Genomic DNA, 25,470 nt, shown 5'->3' with positions numbered 1-25,470 from the left:
ATGGCTCATATCAGTACTTATCGCTCCAACGTGAAGATCGGAAACTGGAACGAGGACCTGCGCTTAGAAGAGGTTTGTTCAAAGTAAAGCTCTCAACTTTTAGCGAGCAAGGCCGACGTCCAGTGACACAACATGTCGCCACGGAGCCAGTGTGTTATGGACCATTAACGAACGGTTAACATTATACAAAACACATCATATTTGGGTGGATTTTTTTTAAAGGCTTGGTAATCGAAAATATCTACCTTTGTAAAGAAATGAAACAAATGGGAATATTTCACAAGAAGAAAAGTGTTGCTTTTATGCAGCGCAAAATGTAGTCATCGTTTGTTAAATTGCACATTCAGTTTGGCTCTTCAGTAACAAAGAAATGGATGGAAGAACACTGCGTTCATCACACTGCCAATATGAGGAGTTTAGAACAAGAAAGATGCCTGAAACTTGACCCGATGATGACACAATGATATTGTTAACATCCCTTCAAGATCCAGTTACCCCCTTTTTATAGTATTATTCATAACTGTCTGACTCTTCCCCAGACATAAATATAACACTTTACTGCCGTAATCCTGCATAATTCCCCACTGCGGGATTATTTTACGTTATCTTATTTTAACAACTATATGACAAGGGCAGACCGACAGGACAGGTATTGAAAGAATAGGTATACATATAATTACTATGTAAATATATGTAAAAAGGAGCAACGGCCAACAGTGAAAGAAGAAATGTCACATCTGCAGTTCAAGTGTTCTGTAAATTGTAACCAATATAGAACAGAAATAAGTACTTAATGGATGGCTGACACACACCCTCCTTCCACGATCCTGAATGCAGGTGCAGTGGGGGGGGGGGGGGGGGGGGTGAGAGAGGTCCAGGTAATCGTTTGATGTCGTAGTCAGAGCAGGTAAAGATCTGCAGTATAACACAGGGGCCGGTTAATGGGACTCTTGAGTGTGGAAGGATCGTCTTTTGTAGTAGGTGATGTCCTTCCAGGTTTTTCACACTGATAAAGGGTCGTTCTTTTTTTTCTTCCAACAATCGGAGTAGCTCCTCTTCGCCACACTGATATTCTTTGTCAGTGTGTTTCTGTCCTGGCTGTACAGGAGTCTGTGTCCACTACTGTACGCCTCCTTCTTGGCTGACCTTTGATTCGGCACATATACATTTCCTCACAAAAAACAATGTAACATGTCGCAGTGTAAATCGAGACATCTGAGGCCTGTAACTCCGGCTCTGCCTTGTTGGTCGTTCTCTTCTTCTTTTCCCGAGGCTGAGTAGATTTGAGTTAGTAGAAGATGAACCAGACAGTGATCAGAGCTGCTCGGGGAGCAGAGCACTAGGGGTCCTTCAATGAGGTGTAGCAGGGGCCCAGTGTGTTATTATTGTTGGTGGGACACTTGATATGCCGTCTGTAATTGTAATTATATATGTTGATGTTTTTTTCAGGATGCAAAGAAAGACTATCTGGAGAAAAAGGAGAAGGGGGAGCTTGTTGCCCAGAAAGTAGACTTCCTCAAACAGAACATTTTGAGACCGGTAAAAATACATTGAATCGACAATAACAACACTAATATCACAACGATGAAGGTCATGGGAATGATGATGATGATGATGATGATGATAAGGGTGTTTGTTCACGTGTGTAGGTGAATCTCACTTTGACAAATGATGGGAGATTGCACTTCGGGGATGTTGTGATGCTGGTGAACATGGGAGGAGGACAGAGGGAGCGCAGTGCAGTGAGCATCAACGCTGACATTAACAGTTTGAGGAGGACTCCTTCGCCGGGCGTTCAAGCTCCATGTGGAGTCAGTGCAGGAAGAGGTATTCAGGCCTGCGTGCGCACCGCCTTCGTCATTACCAGGTACACGCACAAACACACACAAAAACTGCATCGACAAACGCCTCAACACACACGGCAACAACTCTCCCAGATGTGAACCTGTGATGCTGCTTGTGTGACGACAGTGTCGATGGCAGTCCTGAAGGGTCCACTCTGCACTTTGAGCAACCTTTTGCTCTGAAAACAACAAGTGGCTTTGCCGGTGGTGTAAGTGACACTCACATGCACACACACACACACACACACACACACACACACACAAACGCACATGTAACTAGGTACTTTACACAAAGACTGACAGCTATATGAAAGAGGCACCCCGGTTATTTGACACTTGGAGTAATCCGTGAGGACTAATCCGCAGCCTGTGATAACAGTTGTGTCACATCCTCTGTTGCTCTGAGGGGAGCTTTTTAAAGTTTAAGAAAATAACCTATTATTATGAAACCTGTTATTATGGATCAAAGTTATCTCTGTTGGGCTTTGAGGCTAGGTTTTAATGATTTAGTTTATTGTATGTGTTCTTTGTGTGTGACTGCAGGGTGGTCATTTAAATTCAGTTTCACAAAAAGGTGGCATGGTTATGTTACACAGTGATTTTTGGACGACAAATATAACGAAAAATTGTGTCCATCAATATTTCTTCTGTCTGTCCGTCTGTCTAGAAACTAGAAACGTTGTTTTCGTTATTTTTCTTCCTTTGTCTCCACAGCTTTACCTGATTAGTGACCTGCAAACTTTTCAAAAGGTAGATACATTTTTAACGTGTAGTATTCATTGAAGATCATCGGAATACATTCCACTGAACAGACACCATCTGTGATGAGAAGTTTAATAAAGCTGAGCGGTGGAAATATTACATGCATAAAAATACAAAATGTAGCAGTTTTTTTGTCCTTTTCACTGGATACTCTGTTATTGTGAGTCTCATTTGATTGTGACTTCTTTTAAAGTCTGCCAAGAAGTCCCGGCTACAAGAAGTAAACTTGGATGACAGCGGTTCTTTTATGTCATGGTGGAAGATAGTCCACTTTGACCCCCAGGAGAGGCTTGAATATGAAGACCAGCCTGTTCCAGTCAGTATTACATGAGTCTATATGTTTAACTATTACACCTGTTGCAACATCTGCATTTTGTGTTCTGTTAAATCTGTAGCTGAACTGTAGATTTCCTTTAGCTTTGTGCATTGAGCATGTCTGTTCCATCGTTTACAGGCTAATGTGAGCGTGCTGATCATACACTGCAAGACAAACCAGGCTCTGGCTGTTCTGGGAAATCATGTCCTTTGGTATTTTCCATTTTCATTCTTAAAGTAAAACTCTATGTTATCGTGTTTAATGCTTTATTGAAAGGCTTTCAATTTGATGTTTGATGTCAATTTGGAGGTCTACTGAAGAATTGGCAGAAATAATAATTGAATAATATGTGAGATCCAAAAAGGAGACACCAGAGCAAGAAAACTACGATGTTAGTGCAAATCAGCTATAGGTTTAAACCAGCAGCCTGATGGGCATTTTGTTTTTACAGTGACATGAAAACCCAACTCTGACCCAGTCAGACAAAATTGGCTTTCTTAATCCAAACTAAATATTTGATATAGCTAAATAAAAATAATCAGTCCTATCAAAATGTAACAGAATCACACAATGTAGATTCCAATTTGGTCAAATTGTTGTCAGCTTTTCACGGCCACTCAAAAGACCAGGACCTCCAAGATGGCAGTTAAAGGTCATGCCACAATGCCGGCACGCCGTCTGTCGTTCTGCATGTAATGGTTGTGTCTCTGCAGGACCGCATATGACAAAGAGTACGAGCTGACGGCTCACACCTTCCTGGACTCGCACAAAGTCGAGCAAGACAACAACCACTGGATAATGTGCACTTCGGACTCTGCAGGGAAAGGGCTCGTAATTCTCAACCACCCACAGTCAGAGGCCGACCGCGACGAGCTCACACAGACCAACTGTGATGTCTAAATCCACCGTAACACAATTCACTGTCATGCGGTAACAAGTAGAAATACAGCAGATAGATACCACATCGTTAATAACACCTAAATGTGTTTCCAATAAAGGTTGTTTTTGTTTTGTTTCAGTCACTGGTTTTATTTTCTTCTCGTACAAAGAGATTCCAGGATGAACTCCAACCAGCACCATCAGGTTATTTGATACACATTAGCCCGCCAAGCCGACAGGAGGCTTCGCAGAAAGAATCATTTGATATGTTTCCCCAAACAACACTTTTATTGTTTTAGTTGGCCAGCAGCATAAGAAATGGATTCGGATATTTGACCGTTGGATGATTTGGGTCTATTTCACATGCATTTGGAATTTTCATTAAAATAGATTTTATTGGAGACATCGATGAGATTATGGATAACGTACAGGCTCTGTTAATATTACATTAATATTACATGTCATTTAGCCGACGCTTTTATCCAAAGCGACTTACAATAAGTGCATTTCAACCTAGAGTACAAACTAAGAACAACAAGAATACAGGAAGTAACATTTCCTCAACATAGTCGAACTACAAAAGTACCATAAGTAAGTGCTATTTAAGTGCCACTGAAGTGCAAATCTGTGTTTTAATCCAGATATAGTCGGAAAAGGTGTGTTTTCAGTCTCCGACGGAAGATGTAGAGACTTTCTGCTGTCCTGATGTCAGTGGGGAGCTCGTTCCACCACTGAGGAGCCAGGACAGCAAACAGTCTGGTTTTCGAGTGATTAGCTCGAGGTGCAGGAGTCACAAGTCGATTGGCTGTTGCCGGCGGAGCGACGTGCCGGGGTGTACGGTGTGACCATATCCCGGATGTAGCGGGGCCCGATCCGTTCAGAGCACGGACGCCAGAACCAGTGTTTTGAAGCGGATGCGAGCAGCCACCGGTAACCAGTGAAGAGATCGGAGGAGCGGAGTGGTGTGGGTGAATTTCGGGAGACTGAAGACCAGTCGAGCTGCTGCATTCTGGATGAGCTGCAGAGGTCGGATGGCCTTAGCAGGTAGACCAGCCAGGAGGGAGTTGCAGTAGTCAAGGCGTGAAATGACCAGAGCCTGGATCAGGCCGCCTTCTGAGTAAGAAGAGGCCGTGTTCTCCTGATGTTGTGCAGCATGTACCTACAGGAACGCGCTGTCGCAGTGATGTTGGCCGTCAGGGAGAGTTGACTGTCGAGTGTCACCCCGAGGTTCCTGGCAGTCAGGGTAGGGGCCAACACAGAGCTGTTGAAGGTGGTAGTCAGGTCATGGGTGGGGGAGCCTTTCCCTGGAAGGAATAGTAGCTCGGTCTTGTCAGGGTTGATTTTCAGATGGTGAGCAGACATCCACTGAGAGATGTCAGTCAGACAGGCAGAGATTCGCGCCGCCACCCGTGTTTCGGACGGTGGAAACGAGAAGATCAGTTGGGTGTCATCGGCATAGCTATGGTAGGAGAAGCCATGCGAACGAATGACAGAGCCGAGAGAATTTGTGTACAGAGAGAAGAGGAGGGGACCCAGGACGGAGCCTTGAGGAACCCCAGTAGTGAGAGGACAAGGATCAGACACAGATCCTCTCCAAGTTACCCGGTAGGTGCGGTCTTTAAGGTAGGAAGAGAAAAGAGCGAGTGCAGTGCCTGAGATCCCCAGGTCCCGTCTCCCATTCTCCAGGCTATTGCTCCTGACCTTCTGACCTTCCTCACCCATCTTATTAACAGCTCCCTCTCAACTGGCTGCTTCCCTAACTCTCTGAAGGAGGCGAGAGTCAACCCTCTCCTGAAGAAACCCACGCTCGACCCGTCTGAAGTCAGCAACTACAGACCGGTCTCTCTTCTTCCTTTTCTCTCCAAAACTCTGGAGCGAGCTATCTTGAGCCAAGTGTCCTCCTATCTCCACAGTAACAACCTTCTTGACCCTCACCAGTCTGGATTCAAGGCCGGCCACTCGACAGAGACGGCCCTCCTTGCTGTCTCTGAGCAGCTTCACACTGCTAGAGCAGCCTCTCTCCTCTGTCCTTATCCTTCTCGACCTTTCTGCAGCATTTGACACCGTGAACCACCAGATCCTGATCTCTTCTCTTCAGGACCTGGGGATCTCAGGCACTGCACTCGCTCTTTCTCTTCCTACCTTAAAGACCGCACCTACCGGGTAACTTGGAGAGGATCTGTGTCTGATCCTTGTCCTCTCACTACTGGGGTTCCTCAAGGCTCCGTCCTGGGTCCCCTCCTCTTCTCTCTGTACACAAATTCTCTCGGCTCTGTCATTCGCTCGCATGGCTTCTCCTACCATAGCTATGCTGATGACACCCAACTGATCTTCTCGTTTCCACCGTCCGAAACACGGGTGGCGGCACGAATCTCTGCCTGTCTGACTGACATCTCTCAGTGGATGTCTGCTCACCACCTGAAGATCAACCCTGACAAGACTGAGCTACTATTCCTTCCAGGGAAAGGCTCCCCCACCCACGACCTGACTATCACCTTCAACAGCTCTGTGTTGGCCCCTACCCGGACTGCCAGGAACCTCGGGGTGACACTCGACAGTCAACTCTCTGACGGCCAACCACGCTGCGACGACGCGTTCCTGTAGGTACATGCTGCACAACATCAGGAGAATCGTCCTCTTCTTACTCAGAAGGCGGCAGGTTCTGATCCAGGCTCTGGTCATTTCACGCCTCGACTACTGCAACTCCCTCCTGGCTGGTCTACCTGCTAAGGCCATCCGACCCCTGCAGCTCATCCAGAATGCAGCAGCTCGACTGGTCTTCAGCCTCCCGAAATTCACCCACACCACTCCGCTCCTCCGCTCTCTCCACTGGTTACGCGTGGCTGCTCGCATCCGCTTCAAAACACTGGTCCTGGCGTACCGTGCTCTAGACGGATCGGGCCCCGTCTACATCCGGGATATGGTCACACCGTACACCCGGCACGTTCGCTCCGCTCGGCAACAGCCAATCGACTTGTGCCTCCTGCACCTCGAGCTAATCACTCGAAATCCAGACTGTTTGCTGTCCTGGCTCCTCAGTGGTGGAACGAGCTCCCCACTGACATCAGGACAGCAGAAAGTCTCTACATCTTCCGTCGGAGACTGAAAACACACCTTTTCCGACTATATCTGGATTAAAACACAGATTAGCACTTCAGTGGCACTTAGATAGCACTTACTTATGGTACTTTTGTAGTTCGACTTTGTTGAGGAAATGTTACTTCCTGTATTCTTGTTGTTCTTAGTTTGTACTCTAGGTTGAAATGCACTTATTGTAAGTCGCTTTGGATAAAAGCGTCTGCTAAATGACATGTAATGTAATGTAATAAGGATCTGGTGGTTCACGGTGTCAAATGCTGCAGAAAGGTCTAGAAGGATAAGGACAGAGGAGAGAGAGGCTGCTCTAGCAGTGTGAAGCTGCTCAGAGACAGCAAGGAGGGCAGTCTCTGTCGAGTGGCCGGCCTTGAATCCAGACTGGTGAGGGTCAAGAAGGCTGTTACTGTGGAGATAGGAGGACACTTGGTTAAAGATAGCTCGCTCCAGAGTTTTGGAGAGAAAAGGAAGAAGAGAGACCGGTCTGTAGTTGCTGACTTCAGACGGGTCGAGCGTGGGTTTCTTCAGGAGAGGGTTGACTCTCGCCTCCTTCAGAGAGTTGGGGAAACAACCAGTTGAGAGGGAGCTGTTAATAAGATGGGTGAGAAAGGACAGAAGATCAGGAGCAATAGCCTGGAGAATGGGAGACGGGACGGGGTCAAGGGCGCAGGTGGTCGGTCGAGCGGAGGTCACCAAGCTAAGAACTTGATTGGGAGACAGGGGTGAAAGAGGAAAGAGAGGGGGATGAAGAAGTTAGTGTTGGTGAGGTGATAGAAGATGGATTTGTAAAGGAGGAGCGTATGTCGTCTATCTTGTTTGTAAAGTAGTCGACAAAGTGGCTCGGCAAAAGGGTGGAAGGAGGAGGGGGACAGGGGGGGGATCAAGTTTCAAGTTTCAAGTTTTTATTGTCACATCCCCTTTTATACAAGTATAATCGGTTTGTGAAATTCTTATGTGCAAAACACCCGACAGCAGTAGCAGACTAAAAAAAGAATAAGAATGAGAATAAACTATACAATATCCACACACAAAAAAAGAAGAAAGTATTAACAATATATATATATAAAACAATGTAATAGAATATACATCATGACACGGTTGGAAAAGATAGAGAAGAGTTTTTTGGGGTTAGAGAAGGAAGACTGAATTTTGGTCAGGTAGAACGAGCTTTTGGCTGCAGAGATAGAGGAAGAGAAGGAGGAGAGGAGAGATTGATAGAAGAGCAAGTCTTCCGCTTGATTCGATTTGCGCCATTTTCTTTCCGCCGCTCGCAGGGTGGCTCTCTCGGCGCGCACCGAGTCCGACAACCACGGAGCCGGAGAGGATTTCCGAACCGGTCGTGTCTTAAAAGGACAAAGAGAATCAAGAGATGAAGACAGGGAAGAGAGGAGAGTGTCTGCGGCAGAGTTAGGCTGCATGAGTGAGAAGCAGTCAGTTGAGGGGAGAGCAGATAGGACAGAGGAGGCCAGAGAGGAGGGGCAGAGGGTGCGAATGTTGCGGAGTACAGGTGCAGAGTCTGTAGATATGGGTGGGTTGTCAGTACCAGAGAGCGAGAGAGAGTAAGAGATGAAGAAGTGGTCAGAGACATGGAGAGGAGTTACAGTGAGGTTAGAGGTAGAGCTGTGTAATAAGAATATAATAAAATAACGTGATATGATGACTAAGCCATCATCCCTGATGAATAACACCTCCCACCCCATGCAGGACCCTCTGGCAGCTCTGTACACCTTCAGCCACCGTCTGCTTCACCCCCGGTGTGTGAAGGAGAGGTACCACAGGCTGCACAACCAGCTGAGCTCTGCAGTAGACAAAACACACTTCAAACACTTAAAAAACACTTCAATCACTTCATTCACGCATTTCAGCGCGATGTGAAGGAGACACCGGCAGCACACGCGCTCCACATACACGCGTTGTTTCACGTCACGGGCGCGCGCCGAACGCCTCGCGCGCAGGTGTGGCGTTTCAGATGGAGACCCCGTCACGGCGCTGAGCAGCGGAGGCGGTAACCATCCCGAGCGGCAGAGGCACCGGAGGACGGGATGCGGGCACCACGTTAAGGTAACGTTCCGTTAGAGGCTCCGCGTGGGAGCTGAGGCCCTTCACCATGCGTGGCTCGTTGTGCCGGGTCTGCGGCGTAAAAAACCCACGTAAAACATCATGTTTTAATTAAAATATTAGATTAATTCGTCTCATTTGGCTGCAGGTTTTATTCCCACTGCGCTTCACTATGTCTGTCACGTGAAAGAGTTGAAACAGTGGAGCTATCTTACCGACGTTAAACGTGCACTAACGGGACCGGTCTGCGGTTCTTATTTCAGCATGAATGAGAATAAGCGCATCTATTTGAGCCTGTTCATATCTGATAACACTTATGTTTAATGTATTCAGAATAAAGCATCTCCATGTGCAGCTCCATGATGATGATGAGGAGGAGGAGGAGGAGGAGGAGGAGGAGGAGGAGGAGGAGGAGGAGGAGGAGGAGGAGGAGGAGGAGGAATGATAGGTGCATCTTCATGGTGTCTGGTCTGTCCTTTTATCGGTAATGTAATGCGAAGGCGTTATTTATGAGATAGACACGACTTGGCGATGTTAATGTTCCACAAATAAAACAAAAAAACATGTACGATAGTTCTTATAAATGCAGATGATAGATATATTATCGGTGAAGGCTTTCTCCTGGTTGATTTATTAAATGTCTAAAGAGGTATCATCACGTTATCATGTTCCTGAGTAACGGCACAAGGTATTTGACGTTAAGTGCACTGAAACAACGTTACATTTCACAGAGACAGGCACTTTTAACTGCACGTATGTCCATATAGTTAACAGTAGTTGCATTGCAATGTCACTTACAAAACATCCGATTATCTTATAAACTATTCTGTTTTACAACAGTATTATCCAAATGTTGAATACCCTGAAAACCTATTTACTTAGTTAAATAATAATAATATCTCTATGTAAAAAAATACAGCCCACTGATGTGCTTTTAAAGTATGAGTAATTTTACAATATTCAGATTAACATGATTTATCTCCTGCTAAACATTTTAGAAAATACAATTCACCATGTGACTTAGTGATAAGTAACTCGTGGGACTAATACAGCATGTGTATATCTAGTGTATATTAAAAGAGAAAAGATGTGCAACAGTCGTTCGTGGGGATTTAAGTGTTAGAGTCAGTCAGTGGGTGTTCCGGGCTTTGTTGATGAACCCGACTGCCGACGAGAAGAAACGGGAAGAAACGGGAGGAAATGGGAAGAAACTGTCTCTGGAAGTCTTGGTCCTGATAGACCGCAGCCTCCTCCTGACAATAACTTATCACTGACGTTATCAGTCACTCTACGTTGACATGTGCATAACGTTTATTACCATGCATAAGATGACCTTTGGCAATCAGGAAGAACAATGTCTATGAAATCCTTAACAAACTACAATGCACAGAATGCATTCCCACACTACTTTGCTAATCCATCGAACAATACAATGTGGCTGAAAGAACCAGGTACATACGATTTCAAAGCCCTACTGGGAAGATAATTCTGGTGAAGAAAGACTGAATCTTGATGGAAAAATACTAATCTTTTTTTATATAGCGCTTCTCTAGATACCCGAAGTCGATTTACAGAGTCCAGAGTCCAGTAGTCATACACACATACAGTCATACTGGTGGTGGTAAGCTACATCAGTAGCCACAGCTGCCCTGGGGCAGACTGACAGAAAAGCGTGGCTGCCAATCAGCGCCTACGGCCCCTCCGACCACCACCAACATTCATTCACATCCATACGAACCGGGGTGAGGCTGCGGCGCATATGTCTTTATGATGGTGGGGGAAACCGGAGTAAACCCACGCAGGCACGAGGAGAACATGCAAACTCCACACAGAAAGGACCTGGAACGACCGGGACTCGAACCCACGATAGGTCGAGTGAGATCTCCAAAGGAAAAAACTAGCATTGCAAACCTCCACTTTCTGCCTTTGTGCCTGTCTTTGCACAATCATGTTTTACTATGTTACTAAGTTATCTATGTGGAGCTGGGTATACCCGCTTTTAGTCAACCAATTGTTCTGAGACTTTATGGTCTCTGGAAAACCGGCAGAGGTTATTATTTGGGATTAGTTAAAGGCAGATACTTCCTCTTGGGCCACCCGTGTACACCCCTTTGTGAACCCTTTTCACTGCCGTGATACGGTGTGTTCAGTCAAGATTAGGGATGGGTATCGTTTGGGTTTTTTCTGATACCGGTGCTAAACCGGTACTTTTAAAACGATACCGGTGCCTAAACGGTGCCTGAACCGATACTTTTTTTAAAAACACACAATGAGGACATTAAAAACCTCATCGGCCATATTCCCTCTAGAAGCCGTTATCATGGAGCACTGACACACAACGGATATCAGACTGTTAACATACACAACACATGTTCTCCATTATATGATGTGATATGTATTGTCATGTGCAGACTTTATAGGGTTAATCCTGTCACTGTTTTGATGGGCAAAGAGAACAACCAATCAGAGGTACTGAAGATGACACGTGACAAATAACGTTTTGCTTCTGACAGCCAGAGTTACACTGAAACAAAGTGATGCCCCACGGTCTTTATTCCTCCGTCATTATATTCCCGGTAACACCGGGTATACAGCTGGGATCGCTGTACATCAACACATCTGCTAGCAGACTGTCACGCTCGTAGCTAGCGCTAGCTACGAGCTAGCTTAAACATGGTTATAATGGCTAATTTATTATTTCTTGGGCTACTTTTAGGAATGCAAGACTTGCAATCAACGATACGGTACTAATCTGAGTTCAGGCTGCTCGTCATAATCGGTCTCCACATGTTCAGGGGGACCGGTGACGGTCTCCCTGTCGCGCCCAGCCTGACGCTGGTGTGCTCCACACGGCCTCAGGCCGTCACACACGGCGCAGCCTCCGCTGTCAAAGTTAAATATTATAGCCTGTCGTAACCTGCTGACAGGGCGGAGTCACCAGACAAGTTCACAACAATCGTTTTTTTCAATTTCAATCTGCTCAGGCACCGGAAAGAAGCACCGGAATGTTCCGGTACCCAACCCTAGTCAAGATTACGAGCAGATGTGCCAATGTTCTTTGTCAGTCTCAAATAGCAGCTTAACAGGTGAGCGACAGTACGTGTTTTGATTGGTCACATTACTCTGGCATACGTCTTGTCATACTGGGCTCAATGATGGGCTTGTTTAATTCCGTCTGTCAATAGTACAACATTCTGTTCAAAATGAACCTCAATTCACTGACAGTTATTTGCCATAGAAGAGGAGATTATAGGATCAGTGAGTGCATTGAGTGATGGGGCCCATGCAGGGCCTATTCTAAGCCTGTCAACTTCAAGTTTAACCTAGTCAGTATAAAAGTGTGTCTCTTTTTTTCCTGGAGATTTCTAAAGACAATAGTAATAATACACCACATGGTTGACCGTTGATAAACTAACTACATTATTGTTTACATGCTCCTATTGTGTTTTATATCTTGCATTGTGTAATCAGACAATCATGGCAGTGAATGTCCCCGGACTCGTGGCCGTGGTGGTTTTCTATATTGTCATCCTTGCAATTGGGATCTGGGCATCTCGAAAATCCAAGAAAGTGGAGAAGACATGTACCGGCGCTAAGAGCGAAGTTGCCATTGTTGGTGGCCGCAACATTAATGTCCTGGTCGGGGTTTTCACCATGACAGGTAGAGCTTTTACTTAATCATACTTGATGTACTTATTGTCTGTGCTCTACACTCCTTTCACTCAGCTACAGTCTTGATTATTTTCTTTGCTGTTCTTTTAGCAACATGGGTCGGAGGAGGTTACATCATGGGAACTGCTGAGGTTGTTTATTCCCCTTCTCAAGGTCTCATCTGGGCCATGGGGCCTCCTGCCTATGCTATCACTTTTCTTTTGGGTAAGTACACAGTAAATTCCCCGGTGTTAAAAATTCAGTGTCAAAGTATATTAACTATCTCAGAGTTAATACAACACTAGCAAGAGTAAATAGCCCCCAGTGTTGGTGTAAATATTCAGAGTTAATTCCTCAGTGTTAAAAATGCAGTGTTGAAGTGAATTGACTGTCTGGGTCATTACAACTCGAGCAAGAGTAAAACCCCCAGTGATGACAACATTCACTGTCACTCTGGAAAGCTCCGCCTCCTCCTTCTCCTTTCAAATTAAGTTTCATCACCATGTTTTAATTCTGGAAAGACTGCAGTAAGTTTCTCTAAATCACTTTTTTATATCAAATGTTGATATTTCAGCAGAAGCAACATTTTAGAATAGTTATATGAGTTCAACTTACACTCGAGCTGTTTTTGTGTCTTGAAATACCGAATTGCAGACAGCTAATGTGACCGAGTCAAAAACTGCCCAGTAAAATTAAAGAGTACATTAACACTAAGCCAGTAAACATATGGTCCCTATCTACAGAGTGTTAAAGAGCCACTTTGGGTCAGTGGTTAGCAGGTCCATCTTATTACTAACTTATTACACCGCTCCAAGACATTGTCTGACATTTTAACACATTTGTGTTGTTGTTTTTTAAAAGTAGTACCACCCTGTGATTGTGCTTTCAGCCTCACACACTAAAATATCATATAATGTAATTAATCTTTTCAAACTCTCCACCAGCTTATTTTTAATTAGAGATGTTGTGGCTTTTTGGCCTTTCACTGATCTTAGTATGTATTGGACTAGATGCCGGGTCGACCCAAAGTCTGCCAAACCTTTATTGCTTTATAAAATGCAGACGCCTTGCCTGTTGTTGCAGTAAAATACACCTGAAAGTCAACCGCCATGGCTAATGAAAAATTAAAAGACTGCATTCCTAACATTGTCAGTGTTGTGAAAGAGGGACATACTTTGCTACATGTGCAATGGATTGGACTTGAAACTATGATGCATAATTGACACATTTAAGTTATTCTAGCCAGAGAAGTACACATTGTAATTATAGATACTCATGGTGGAAACGGCCCAAATGTAGCCGGCAGATTATATTATGCAACAGCATTATTTCTCCCACTAAGAGTCTTTCATGCACCCTACAGCAGATTGATGGTCTATCTGGGCCTTCAGGCAGACATTCACACGTACGGATTCACACCAACAGATCATTTAAAAATGTTCTACTTCATCTAACCTGTTTGTTCGTTGACTGTGGGAAGGACCCCTCAAACAAAAGGAAGATTTGTACACAGATGTTTTCCATCTACTCCAATGACTTTCTTGCCGTGAGGTAAACAAACATGCAGCATTTAAGTGAAAAAAGGATCTCAAGACATTCAAGTTTTTGTTTGTCATTTGTGCCTCGACCAACAGTCCAGACCCAGACAAAAAATGCAAAATATAAAAGAATACACTATACAGAAGGTGGTAATATGTACAAGAACAAGCAAGGTGCTTATATGTACAGTTTGTGATACAGTTTTAAATTACAGATAAATAATATGTCACATATTGAACATGATAAGTGTAGTGTGGTAGTGTTGGGACTTATTACACATATTTCAATAGTTTTGTTTTGCCATCAGTCTGACTGTGGCAGGGAAGAAGCTGTTGAAAAAACGTGTTCTGCTGTGTCTCAGCTTGTACTTGAAATGTTTGTGTCTTGAGCAGAGAGTGAGCTGGGAGGAGTGAGTCTCTGATGATTCCCTCTGCTCTTTTCCGACAGCGCTGCACATACATAGAGTCCATGGAAGGACGTTTTGTCCCTCTGATCCTCTCCGCAGACTTCTTTTACATTACATTACTTCTCTGTCTGTGTGGTGTTACCATACCAGACAGTGATGTCTGTGGCGAGGGTGCTCTCTACCAGTCCTCTGTAGGTCTGGGTGAGAGGGCGACGTTTCAGACCAGCTTTCCTGAGCAGCCTGATGAAATCAAGCTTTTGCTGGGCTTTTTTCACTGTGGCTTTGGTGTTAAGAGTCCAGCTCAGGTCAGATGTAACCTGCAGTCCCAGGAATGTGTAGCTGTCGGCCCTCTCCACCTCAGTTCCTTTGATGATAAGAAGCTGTAGAGGGGGAGGAGTCCAGTATTATTTCTTTGGTCTTGTCTTTGTTGAGGATGAGGTCGTTCTCCTTTCCGTAGACAAGAATGTTGTTTACCACGGTCCTGTACCCTGACTTGTCCCCGCCCCCCTTGATGAGCCCCAGGATGGTGGCGTCATCCACATATTTGATGAGGATTGTGTTGTCCTCGGTGGAGGCACAGTCATGGTTGTACAGGGTGAAGAGTTGGGGCTAAGGCAGCAGCCCTGTTGGGATCCTGTGCTGACTGTGAGCTCAGCAGACACCTGTCCTCCCATTCTCACCACCTGTGTTCTTTCTGTCAGGAAGTCTAGGATCCAGTTGCAGATTGGAGTTGGGACGCCACGGTCTGTCATCTTCTCGTTTGCCCGGGTGGATGGTATTGAAGGCAGAACTGTAGTCTAGGAAGAGCATCCTGTCATACGTTCTGCTGCTTTCCAGGTGTTGCAGAGTGGTGTAGAGCTATTGCTACCGCGTCGTCCTGGAGGGGGTCGACAGTGTCCGGGACCGTGTGGTTGATGTGTGTGAGAACTAGGTTTTCTTGACACTTCATGGCAGCTGGTGTGACTGCCACTGGCCTGAAGTAATTTTGAGTGGGTGTGTTTGGTCTTTTCTTGTATGATGATGGATGATTAAAAAATACGGGGGACGACAGCCTGTGATAGTGACAGGTTGAAGACAGGTTGAAGATGTCAGCATACACACCAGCTATTTGTTCCCCACAGGCCTTCAGAACATTTCCGCCAATAACTAATTGTCAAAAAAAAATTAGTTTCCAGTGGCCATAGTGGGGTCTGAAATGAGAACGAGGGAGAAAACCAGATACTATTCCCATTTTAAGGAACTTTGCAGTTCTAGCTAAAAAAAAATGACAATGATTTAGCATTTGTTTCATCATTGTTTATTTAAAATGACTAATTTATCATTTCTGCTTTACTTTAAATCATTAAAATATCATTAATGACAAAAAAGTGCTCTCTACTTTTTAAGGAGGATTGTTTTTTGCCAAACCGATGAGGTCAAAGCGCTACGTGACCATGTTGGATCCCTTCCAGCATCGCTATGGCAACATGCTCACTGCAGCATTGCTGCTTCCTGCTTTGGTCAGTGATATGTTGTGGGTTGCCTGCATCCTTGCTGCTCTGGGTAAGTAACACTTTGTTCAGATTTAACACTATGATTCTGCCATAATCCATCACATTTCTTATTTGTATAGCATCCCTAATTTAATGTTCTGTATTACTTCCAGGAGGAACAATGAGCATCATTCTTGGGCTGTCATCTACCATCTCCATCATCATCTCGGCAGCTGTCTCCATCATCTACACATTGTTAGGTGGTCTCTACTCAGTGGCATATACAGATATCATCCAGCTTTCCTTCGTCTTTGTCAGCCTGGTGAGAAACCCAGAAATACAGAACTACAGAGGGAGTGCAATAAAATAGCGAAATAATAGAAATGAGAGAGAAGAGAGAGCAAGGAGGACGGAGGGAAGGCAACAGAAATATGAGACTTACTCCTCTGAACCCCAAGCATTTACTATACGTCTATGGAAACAGCCTGGCTAGAAGTAGAGATAATAATAATAATAATAATAATAATAATGCATTTGATTTGAAATGCACTTTTCATTCAAAAATAATCTCAGAGTGCCAAAGAGCCAGTACATAGTTAATACAAACTAATAAAAAAAGAAATAGCTGACAGTGATTTAACACAAAGTCATAAACGCTTTTTTAAAGGTTTTTAGTCTTAAGAGAGTCCAGTGTCTGTGTTGCCTTTATGTGGTCAGGGCCCGGTCGGAGCTTTGGTGTTGGGGATCCGGAGGAGTGAGCTGTTTGTAGAGCTGAGGGTGCCGGGAATGGAGAGCTGGACATTAGAGAGCGAATGTGGTTCACCGTGGATCTGAGAAAGTCAATGAAGCTGTTGCATTGCTCCTCTGTAGCCTCAGTTGAAGAGGACAGTTGTGGCTTCAGAAGATGGTTCATGGTGGGAAAAAGGCAGTTTAGAGTTGCCAGGGTTTTTATTAATGAAGCAATGGAGCAGGAAGCTGTTTTTATTGTATGCAGCTCATGTGTGAACCAGGGAGCAGAGCGGGAGAAATTGACCTCATGTGACATGACAGGGGCATGGAGATCAAAAACACTGCTCAGGGATGTATTAGTTCTACTAATTCATCCATTGATGCAGAGGCTGGGCAGGTGATGAGCTGGAGATAACTCAACATTGTATTTTGAGCAGTATAAAACAACCAGAAATTAATCAAATAACAAGTGGAGTTTCTTTGATAATTTAAATCACAAAAATTAGAAAACACTGGAATCTAAATCTATGCATGAACTACATTTTTACAGCATCTACTTTTAACCTCTCCGGTCCTCTCCTCTCGGTATTCAGTAGCCGTTTTCATACATGTGCTCAAGGACTATCGGAGAAATGAAGATACAACACTCATGTCTGTCTTTAGAGCTTCTCTCTATGATGAATGGTTTTATTTGGGCAATTACCGGGGTTCAGAGTGAATGCATTCAAGTTGAAGAATGTTAAGAAATGTAAGTGATTCAAGGGCTGACTTGTCACCAGTTTTGCTATAACAGCCGTTTCTTTCTGTTTCAGTGGCTCTGCATTCCTTTTTTGATACTCAGTCCTGCAGTTACTAACATCTCGCACACAGTCCACCTCAACCAAACACTTGGAATCTCATGGTTGGGAGAGTTGAAGCTGGAGGATGCAGGAAAATGGGCAGATGAGATGCTGTTATTGGTAAGATTTTAAATTGTATTTTGTCTCACTGTGTGTGATTGCAGTGGAGATCAGGGCTTGAATGGACACCTCCATAGATGTATGATTGCACACACACTCAAAAACGATTCAAGCCCTTCTTAGAGGTGACACATTTAAATATTGTTTGATACATTTAAATAAATCAATTACAAAACGAAGATATTTATATTGAATGGGTGTAACACAAAATGTATGAATACTTTCATTTATTAGATTTATTTAGGTTACACTCACAAAAACGATTCAAGCCCTTCTTCGAGGTGACACATTTAAATATTGTTTGATACATTTAAATAAATCAATTACAAAAATAGATATTTATATTTAATGGGTGTAACACAAAATGTATGAATACTTTCATTTATTAGATTTATTTAGGTTAGATGGTGTGCATATCAACTCAAAACTAGAAAGAGCATTTCCTTCTGAAAATGCGTTGGAATGCTAACATTTGAAAGCTTGAAGCTGAAAAATAAAAACAAAATTGCTAAAAATGTTTGAAAGTAGCTGAAAATGTCTGAAAATAGCTGAAATATGAAATGAATAACTGAAAATGTCTGGAAATAGCTGGAAATGTCTGAAATTAGCTGAAATAGCTTTTTTTATAAAGCTGAACATAGCTGAAAATAGCTGCCAACAGCTGAAATATGCTGAAAATAGCTTAAACATCTGAACATATCAAAAAGGGAAACTTCCTGCTCAAAATAATGAAGCACAAACATATTGGGTGGAAATGTATAACTGGAAAGATAAGCAAAATGTTATCTTCTAAATATTCAAAGATATGAATCACAATCCAAGAAATGAGAGAGAGGGGGAAAAGTCAGACGTGAGATCAAGAGAGAGAAAGAAATTGAGAGTCAGAAGGAGAAAGATAAAGAAAGAAAGAGAGGGAGAAACCAGAGTGAAGGATAGACGATCTAAACGCCGAGTGGATTTTCTACAAAAGCATTTGTTAAACCCTGTCAAAAAAAACATGATCAAATCACCAAAATAGTAGAATCAATAGAGAGGAAAGATTGAGCCGAACGCGCCGATATGTTTGTTATGTTTGTGGGTTAAATGAGACCTGAAAAACTCAAATGCTGGTTCTCTATCTCTCCATTTAAAGACACATGCGCGCGCGCACGCGAGCGCACACGGGCAGAAACGTTAGTCTGTGTGGGGGGGGTTCAAAATGTGTGAGAAACAAGAGTGTGTGTGTGAGATCCGCCCTTGATTAGCCTAATGTGAAACACCTGTGTGAGTGAGGGACAGACAGCACAGAATCTGATGAAATCAGCCTGTCAGAACATTTGGATTTGACAGAGAACTATAACTCCGATCCTAGAGAAGTCTACATTAGGAGATGCTCAAGGCTTTTGTGAACGTTTACATGTCCTTAAATATTTTTTTGGTTAAGAAATGAGAGTTTAATCGCAGTTCAGAAAATGTTCCTGTTTGCTTCAAAAAAGTTGAAAGGTGCTCAGAATTACAATGGAGATGACTGAGCAGAAAGGTGGACTTCCTCCCTCTTTAAGGCTTCTCTAGAAAAATCTGGGAAACTGTTGGATTCCATAGTCACATGTCTACGACAAGCACAAGATTCCCTACTACTTTATCAAAAAATTATGCAGAAAGAGTAATAATTGTGGCCGTAGTGACGATATACAAAAATAATTTCCGCTTGATCCTGACGCAGCTGTCCCCTCTAGCGATGACGTCACAGCTCTAAGGTCCCACACACACACCCATTGTAAAGTCCAGGAGGAGCGGAAAAACACATAAAACTAAAATTGTAACAATTAAATAACTATACGAGATATGAAAAGAAGCTGAATTATAAAGTTATAGCTAACACTTTTGTCAACATTTTAAAGGTAAAATTGTGTATTTAGCTGAATGTATGCTGATATTGTAAGCTTTTAAAGTTGAACAAGTTGAAGCGGATTTGAAGATTTCCCTCATTGGATCCCATTCATTATTTATTCCATAGAAAAATTAATAATTAGAAAATTTGAGAAGATAAAAAATATTTGAAAATATACAGTAATAGCTGAAGGCTATCTGAACATTTTAAAAATGTAATTGCTGAATTTGCTGAAAATATGAAGATACTGTAAGCTTTCTAAAGTTGAAGATTTTCTCCATAGGAACTGATGAATTAAAAATAGCATAAAAGTATTTAAATATACAAAAATTTGAAACATTTGAAATATGAAAAGTCATTCCCCTCTATTCCTGAAGAAGCTGAATTGTTTAATATTTGAATGGTTCAAATAGCTGAATATATGAAGGAGAAGAAGAGGGGCAAAAAAGGTACGGAAGAAATGGAATAATAAAAAGTTTAACAAGAGTTGGACTGCTGAAGCATTCCAACTAATAAAGATTACAAGAACAATAGTTGGACTGCTGAAGCATTCCAACTAATAAAGATTACAAGAACAATAGTTGGACTGCTGAAGCATTCCAACTAATAAAGATTACAAGAACAAGAGTTGGACTGCTGAAGCATTCCAACTAATAAAGATTACAAGAACAAGAGTTGGACTGCTGAAGCATTCCAACTAATTACAAGAACAATAGTTGGACTGCTGAAGCATTCCAACTAATAATATAAAGAAGTTTAATAAAGAAGACAAGAACAAGAGTTGGACTGCTGAAGCATTCCAACTAATAAATGTGTTTCATTGAGGACTACCCTTTGCGCATGCGCCAGCTGAAAATCAGTTGTTTACATGAGGTGAAGACACTTTCTTGGCTGTACGGTGGTGTAGTGGCTCGCAAAACTAAACATGTTTACGACTTTGTACCAAATTTGCAATCAATCACTCGATTACATTTTCTTACGGCTTTTATCTAGGCCCCTTTTTAAGTGTTAGGAAGTGTCGTCGCTGCCAAGATGGTGAGGGCCGGAGCCGACTACTTTAAGCTTCACAGCGGCTCTTTAGACCCCTACGGGGGTCGACATGCCATATGTGCATATTTTATGCAGGCCATGAGTAAACTGTATCTCTATTGTTGGCTTCCAGTACATCCCTGAAAATCGGTAATTCATCATTGGAGATGTTCCCAAAAGAAAATTCTGAATTTACCAAAAAGTTTTAAAATAGCAATGTTTTCTGTTTGTGTTATTTATTTGAACACAATTGGTCTGATGATGTCTTTGTGTGTCAGCTGATAAGATACAGCTCTAATCAGGGTACAAGGTAACACCAGACATTTGTAGAAAAAGAACATGTGCATCGAATAATATCAAAATGTCTCTCTTCTTTTCCGGTGTCTTAGTAATCCAGGACAATGTGAGTGATTTTCCTACTGTGAGATGCTACAATGTCTTCTTTGATAAAAAGTCAATTGAAGTAGCACTTCAGTTTCAAGTTCAAGATCACGTACTAGGAAAAAGACTTATAATTATGTCTTAAACATATGGTTTCAGGCAACAACCAATCATCCATCTGTTCACTGACAAAGTGTGTGGTTTTTGTGCCGGCATGTTGTAGGCTTTAGGGGGACTGGCCTATCAAGCTCTCTACCAGAGGATCCTCTCTGCAGCCTCCTCGACTCAGGCTCAGGTCACCTGCTTTGCTGCTGCTGGGGCAGCTTTCATTATGGGAATCCCCTCAGTTATCATTGGAGTAGTGGCTGCCTCTGCAGGTATACATGAACGTTAACACTCAGTTGCACACACACAGTACACACACCACACATTCATAACTTTACATCGGAAACATGTTCAGTTAGTTCACCATTACCGTGGTAAATGGCACGGGAGGACTTGTACACTACCGGTCAAAGGTTTGGAGTCCCCCGCCGCAAAAGCTTGATCCACTACAGCCTTGTTCTGCTCTCAGCCACCGAGAAGTGTTTTGTTCATGGAGAATAAACCGCTGTTCAACGGTTAGACCAGAGTGACTTAGCAACAGCTGAAAGAGAATAGGAGGAATCACCAGACATTGGTCAAATCAAGTGGAAGCTTAGCATCAAAAAGTGCCGATTGAAAAAGAAGTTCCTGTTTCTGTGTTAAGTGCAAACAAAGGCTTGTAAAAGTGTGTTAATATTAACAGCTATTCTTATAACATCACAATAGAAATAGAATGTTAGTATATGGTTTGCAGTTTTGGAATTGGATCCATCAATAGCAGATGGACGAAATATGGACAAACAAATCACAGTGTAAAACTATTCAATCCCACCACTGAGTCGACTGCAGAGGGACACACATATTTAAAGCCCAAATGCACCACAGTGTTTCAAGAATGAGCTTGGATCATTAATGCAAATTCAAAAAACAAAAGGTAATTGGGGAAAATAGTATGCAACCGTATTCTCCCCTGGCATGTAACATGGTGGGGACTTTGACCAAACACAAGTTTTATTCAAGTAATTCTTGTCCTCCTTTTGGAGCCCAAACTGTTACAAATATAAATAATACATTTTGTTCCTGAATTTTTGTTTCTAAAAGTCTTCATTGTCTGTTTGTGTAAAAAAGAAAATCTGCATATCATACTAATTATATTGGGACATTTGCCTCTTCATTTTATTTTGTTGCCATCACCATAATCTTAAAAGCTTCTTCCCCTGCCATTATTATTTTCCTCTCAACCCTGACCGTCTCTTTCTCTACCTCTCTGCCTGCTCCTCTCTCTTCCTCTCCTGTTCTCTCAGACTGGAACCAGACAGCGTACGGTCTCCCCCCTCCTTTTGAACGAGGGGAGGCAGGGAATATCCTCCCACTGGCCCTGCACTACCTCACACCCTCCTGGTTGTCAGTGTTGGGCATTGGTTGTGTGGCGGCGGCAGTTATGTCCTCCATGGACTCTGCGCTGCTGTCCTCAGCATCCATGTTTACACAAAACATATACAAGACAACTTTGAGGAAGAAGGTGTGTGCGAGTGTGTTTGTGTGCATGTGTGAGTGTGTGTTTGGTTGAGCATAATTACCTTCGCATTGAAAATGCGGAAGGTTATGTTTTGATCGCCGTGTATTTATTTATTTATTTATTTATTTGTATGCGTGTTATTCGCAAAACTCAAAAAGTATTGAACCGAATCACATGAAATTTGGTGGGATGATTGTTTATTATCCGGGGACCAGTTGATTAGATTTTGGGATCGATCGGGTCAAAGGTCAAGGTCAAAGGTCATGAACAGGTCAAAATCTTTCGCAGAACTCAAAAAGTATTGAACCGAATCGCATGAATTTTGGTGGGATGATTGTTTATTATCCGGGGACCAGTTGATTAGATTTTGGGATCGATCGGGTCAAAGGTCAAAGGTCATGAACAGGTCAAAATCTTTCACAGAACTCAAAAAGTATTGAACCGAATCGCATGAAATTTGATGGGATGATTGTTTATTATCCGGGGACCAGTTGATTAGATTTTGGGATTGATCGGGTCAAAGGTCAAGGTCAAAGGTCATGAACAGGTCAAATCTTCTTGAATCACATGGAATTTGGTGGGATGATTGGTTATTATCCGGGGACCATTTGATTAGATTTTGGGATCAATCGGGTCAAATGTCAAGGTCAAGGTCATGGAAAGGTAAAAATCTTTTTTTTACCATAGCACGATACATTTTTGTCCAATTGGCATGCAACTAATGCCAAAATGTTCATAATTCAATGCCCAATCTTGTGATATGCGAAGGTATGCGCTCTACCGAGTGCCCATTCTAGTTGCATTTGTATTGTCCCTCTCCTTTCTGTTCTTGCAGGCCTCGGAGCGAGAGCTGCAGATAGTGATCCGTATTATCGTGCTGCTGGTGGGCCTGGCTGGATTAGGCCTGGCCTTTGGCGATGACAGCGTGTTCGCCCTCTGGATGGTAAGCGGGGACCTGCTCTACTGCGTGGTCCTCCCGCAGCTCGTATGCGTGCTGTACTTCAGCCGTGCTAATAGCTACGGTGCTATCTGTGGCTATTTAGTAGGACTGCTGGTGCGTGGGCTGAGCGGGGAGCCGCTGCTTGGAATCCCCGCTCTCATCCTGTACCCCGGCTGGCGGGAGGTGGACGGAGTTAAAGTGCAGTACTTCCCCTTCAGGACAATTGCCATGCTCTCCTCTATGATATGTATTATTTCAGTGTCCTGGCTGGTGGAGGTCGCCTTCCGTCGCCAAATAATTCCTCAATCCTGGGATTCACTGGGGGTGTTTGATGAGAAAAAAGAGGCAGAGAAGGAGCAAGTGCCTGCTCCTTGTGAGGAAAATAACTCTAGCCTTAATACAAAACTCTAGGCTTAACTTAAATACAACATCAGCCAAAGTATACGTAAACCTTTTTTTATGCAAATTCCTACCAACCTTCTTCTCTGCACATTTCTTACATGTACTGTATAATCCACGTGTTTAATACTGAATCATACGCTTTATATGCACCAAACTGACCAGCAGTGTGGAGCGGGAGTCAAGAAAGCTTTGATGTGTGATGGATGTCTTTTTGTAACGGAAGAGGATGAAGGCGACAGAGGATGACCTCAAGATTGTGATCTTAATGCCAGGAGTCAGTCCTCTTTAAATGAACCTATTTCCTCAATTGTTAATTGTTTATCGGTGAAACAAACATTTTTGTAGTTCCTTAATTAGGTCTCCCCTCAAACCTTTTCAGTAAATTAAGTTCAACCCAGGTGTTGTTATTTAATTGTGTAATCATTGTCTTACTTTCTAAGAAGTTTTGTCTCTTTGCATTTATCAAACACTGAGGGAACAAGCAATCTCAATATGTGATGCAATATGATGAGGTTGAGTATTCCTCCGAAAACAAAAGAATCTAGCAGCAAGTGCCTGCATTTTACAATATTTTACAAAAGTATTTTACAATATTTTATGCTTTAAATGGATCCTGAATGAAGGACCATCGAAATAGAGAATTTGAACTGCTATTTTTTAAATGTTTTGTGATTGCACGGGTCATAAACAAAGTCTGATGGAATTTGTGTCTTTGAATGTGTATTAATGTGTGAGAGAGAAGAACACAAACACAGGTTACTTGCTCTAAGTTATATATATTAATATACAACTTTTGTTCCATCACCTTTAAATGATAATGGACCGTTTGTTACCTACAGAATTGAACTACACCCCGGAAAGGTATTTACCTTTTTCGCCTCATAGCACAGTTTTAAATGTATGTTCCAGTAGTTTTTTACATTTGCTCCAACAGCTGCAATGCCACCTTTGTATCAACAGAGGGAAGCACCGAAACACTGAAGACCTCACCAGAGGGAACCTCACAGATGTGCTCACCAAAACAAATACCCCAAACTTACGTTTGACGATAAATAAATAAATAGAGATATTAAAAAACAGCAAATTGGTTCAGTGTCACTCAACTACGTTGGCACGTGCTGCATGTACGTCCAATTCAATCGAGGAGAGATGTATGTGTACTTCTGACCATCACTTTACCGCAACAACATATCAGAAGACTTAAGTATACAGGCTCTTAGTTTTATGACTTTATACAAATAAATGTATTGCCCAACCCGAAACTAACATTATTGTTATGTTCACATAAATTGTGCTACAAATAGAGCATATTTCCTCCTGTCACACTTTACTTATGTCTTTGACTAAAGTTGAGATTTAGTAATTAAGCTTCAAACGCATTTAAATGATAGCAGGACTCGGCTGATATATTGTTGTTTTTGCATTTTATTTGGTGGTTATATTTTTTTAACGAAAGCAATACCAGAAATAGACACATCCTAACATGTATTTAAATGTATTGATATTTCCCAATATAGAGAAGAACATGGTTCGGGAT

General features: G+C 42.8%; 2 protein-coding genes across 2 annotated transcripts; both read left to right on the top strand.

Moving 5' to 3' along the window:
* On the top strand, positions 1-3,910 carry cfap161 (cilia and flagella associated protein 161). The gene is made up of 8 exons (XM_056417550.1): positions 1-72; positions 1,450-1,539; positions 1,650-1,867; positions 1,972-2,053; positions 2,559-2,594; positions 2,800-2,922; positions 3,061-3,134; positions 3,636-3,910. Exons 1-8 carry the CDS (start codon positions 1-3, stop codon positions 3,820-3,822), a joined length of 882 nt encoding a protein of 293 aa, XP_056273525.1. The 3' UTR covers positions 3,823-3,910.
* Positions 3,911-12,429: 8,519 nt separating this feature from the next.
* On the top strand, positions 12,430-24,564 carry LOC130195541 (high affinity choline transporter 1-like). The gene is made up of 8 exons (XM_056417128.1): positions 12,430-12,613; positions 12,715-12,828; positions 15,935-16,090; positions 16,194-16,342; positions 17,562-17,708; positions 21,212-21,365; positions 22,377-22,594; positions 23,427-24,564. Exons 1-8 carry the CDS (start codon positions 12,430-12,432, stop codon positions 23,940-23,942), a joined length of 1,638 nt encoding a protein of 545 aa, XP_056273103.1. The 3' UTR covers positions 23,943-24,564.
* Positions 24,565-25,470: the final 906 nt, after the last annotated feature.

Source organism: Pseudoliparis swirei, chromosome 6, assembly GCF_029220125.1.
Source record: "Pseudoliparis swirei isolate HS2019 ecotype Mariana Trench chromosome 6, NWPU_hadal_v1, whole genome shotgun sequence".
NCBI classification, from domain to species: Eukaryota; Metazoa; Chordata; class Actinopteri; order Perciformes; family Liparidae; genus Pseudoliparis; species Pseudoliparis swirei.
Note: the sequence above shows the minus strand (reverse complement) of the source record. Positions and strands in the feature narration are given on the sequence as shown.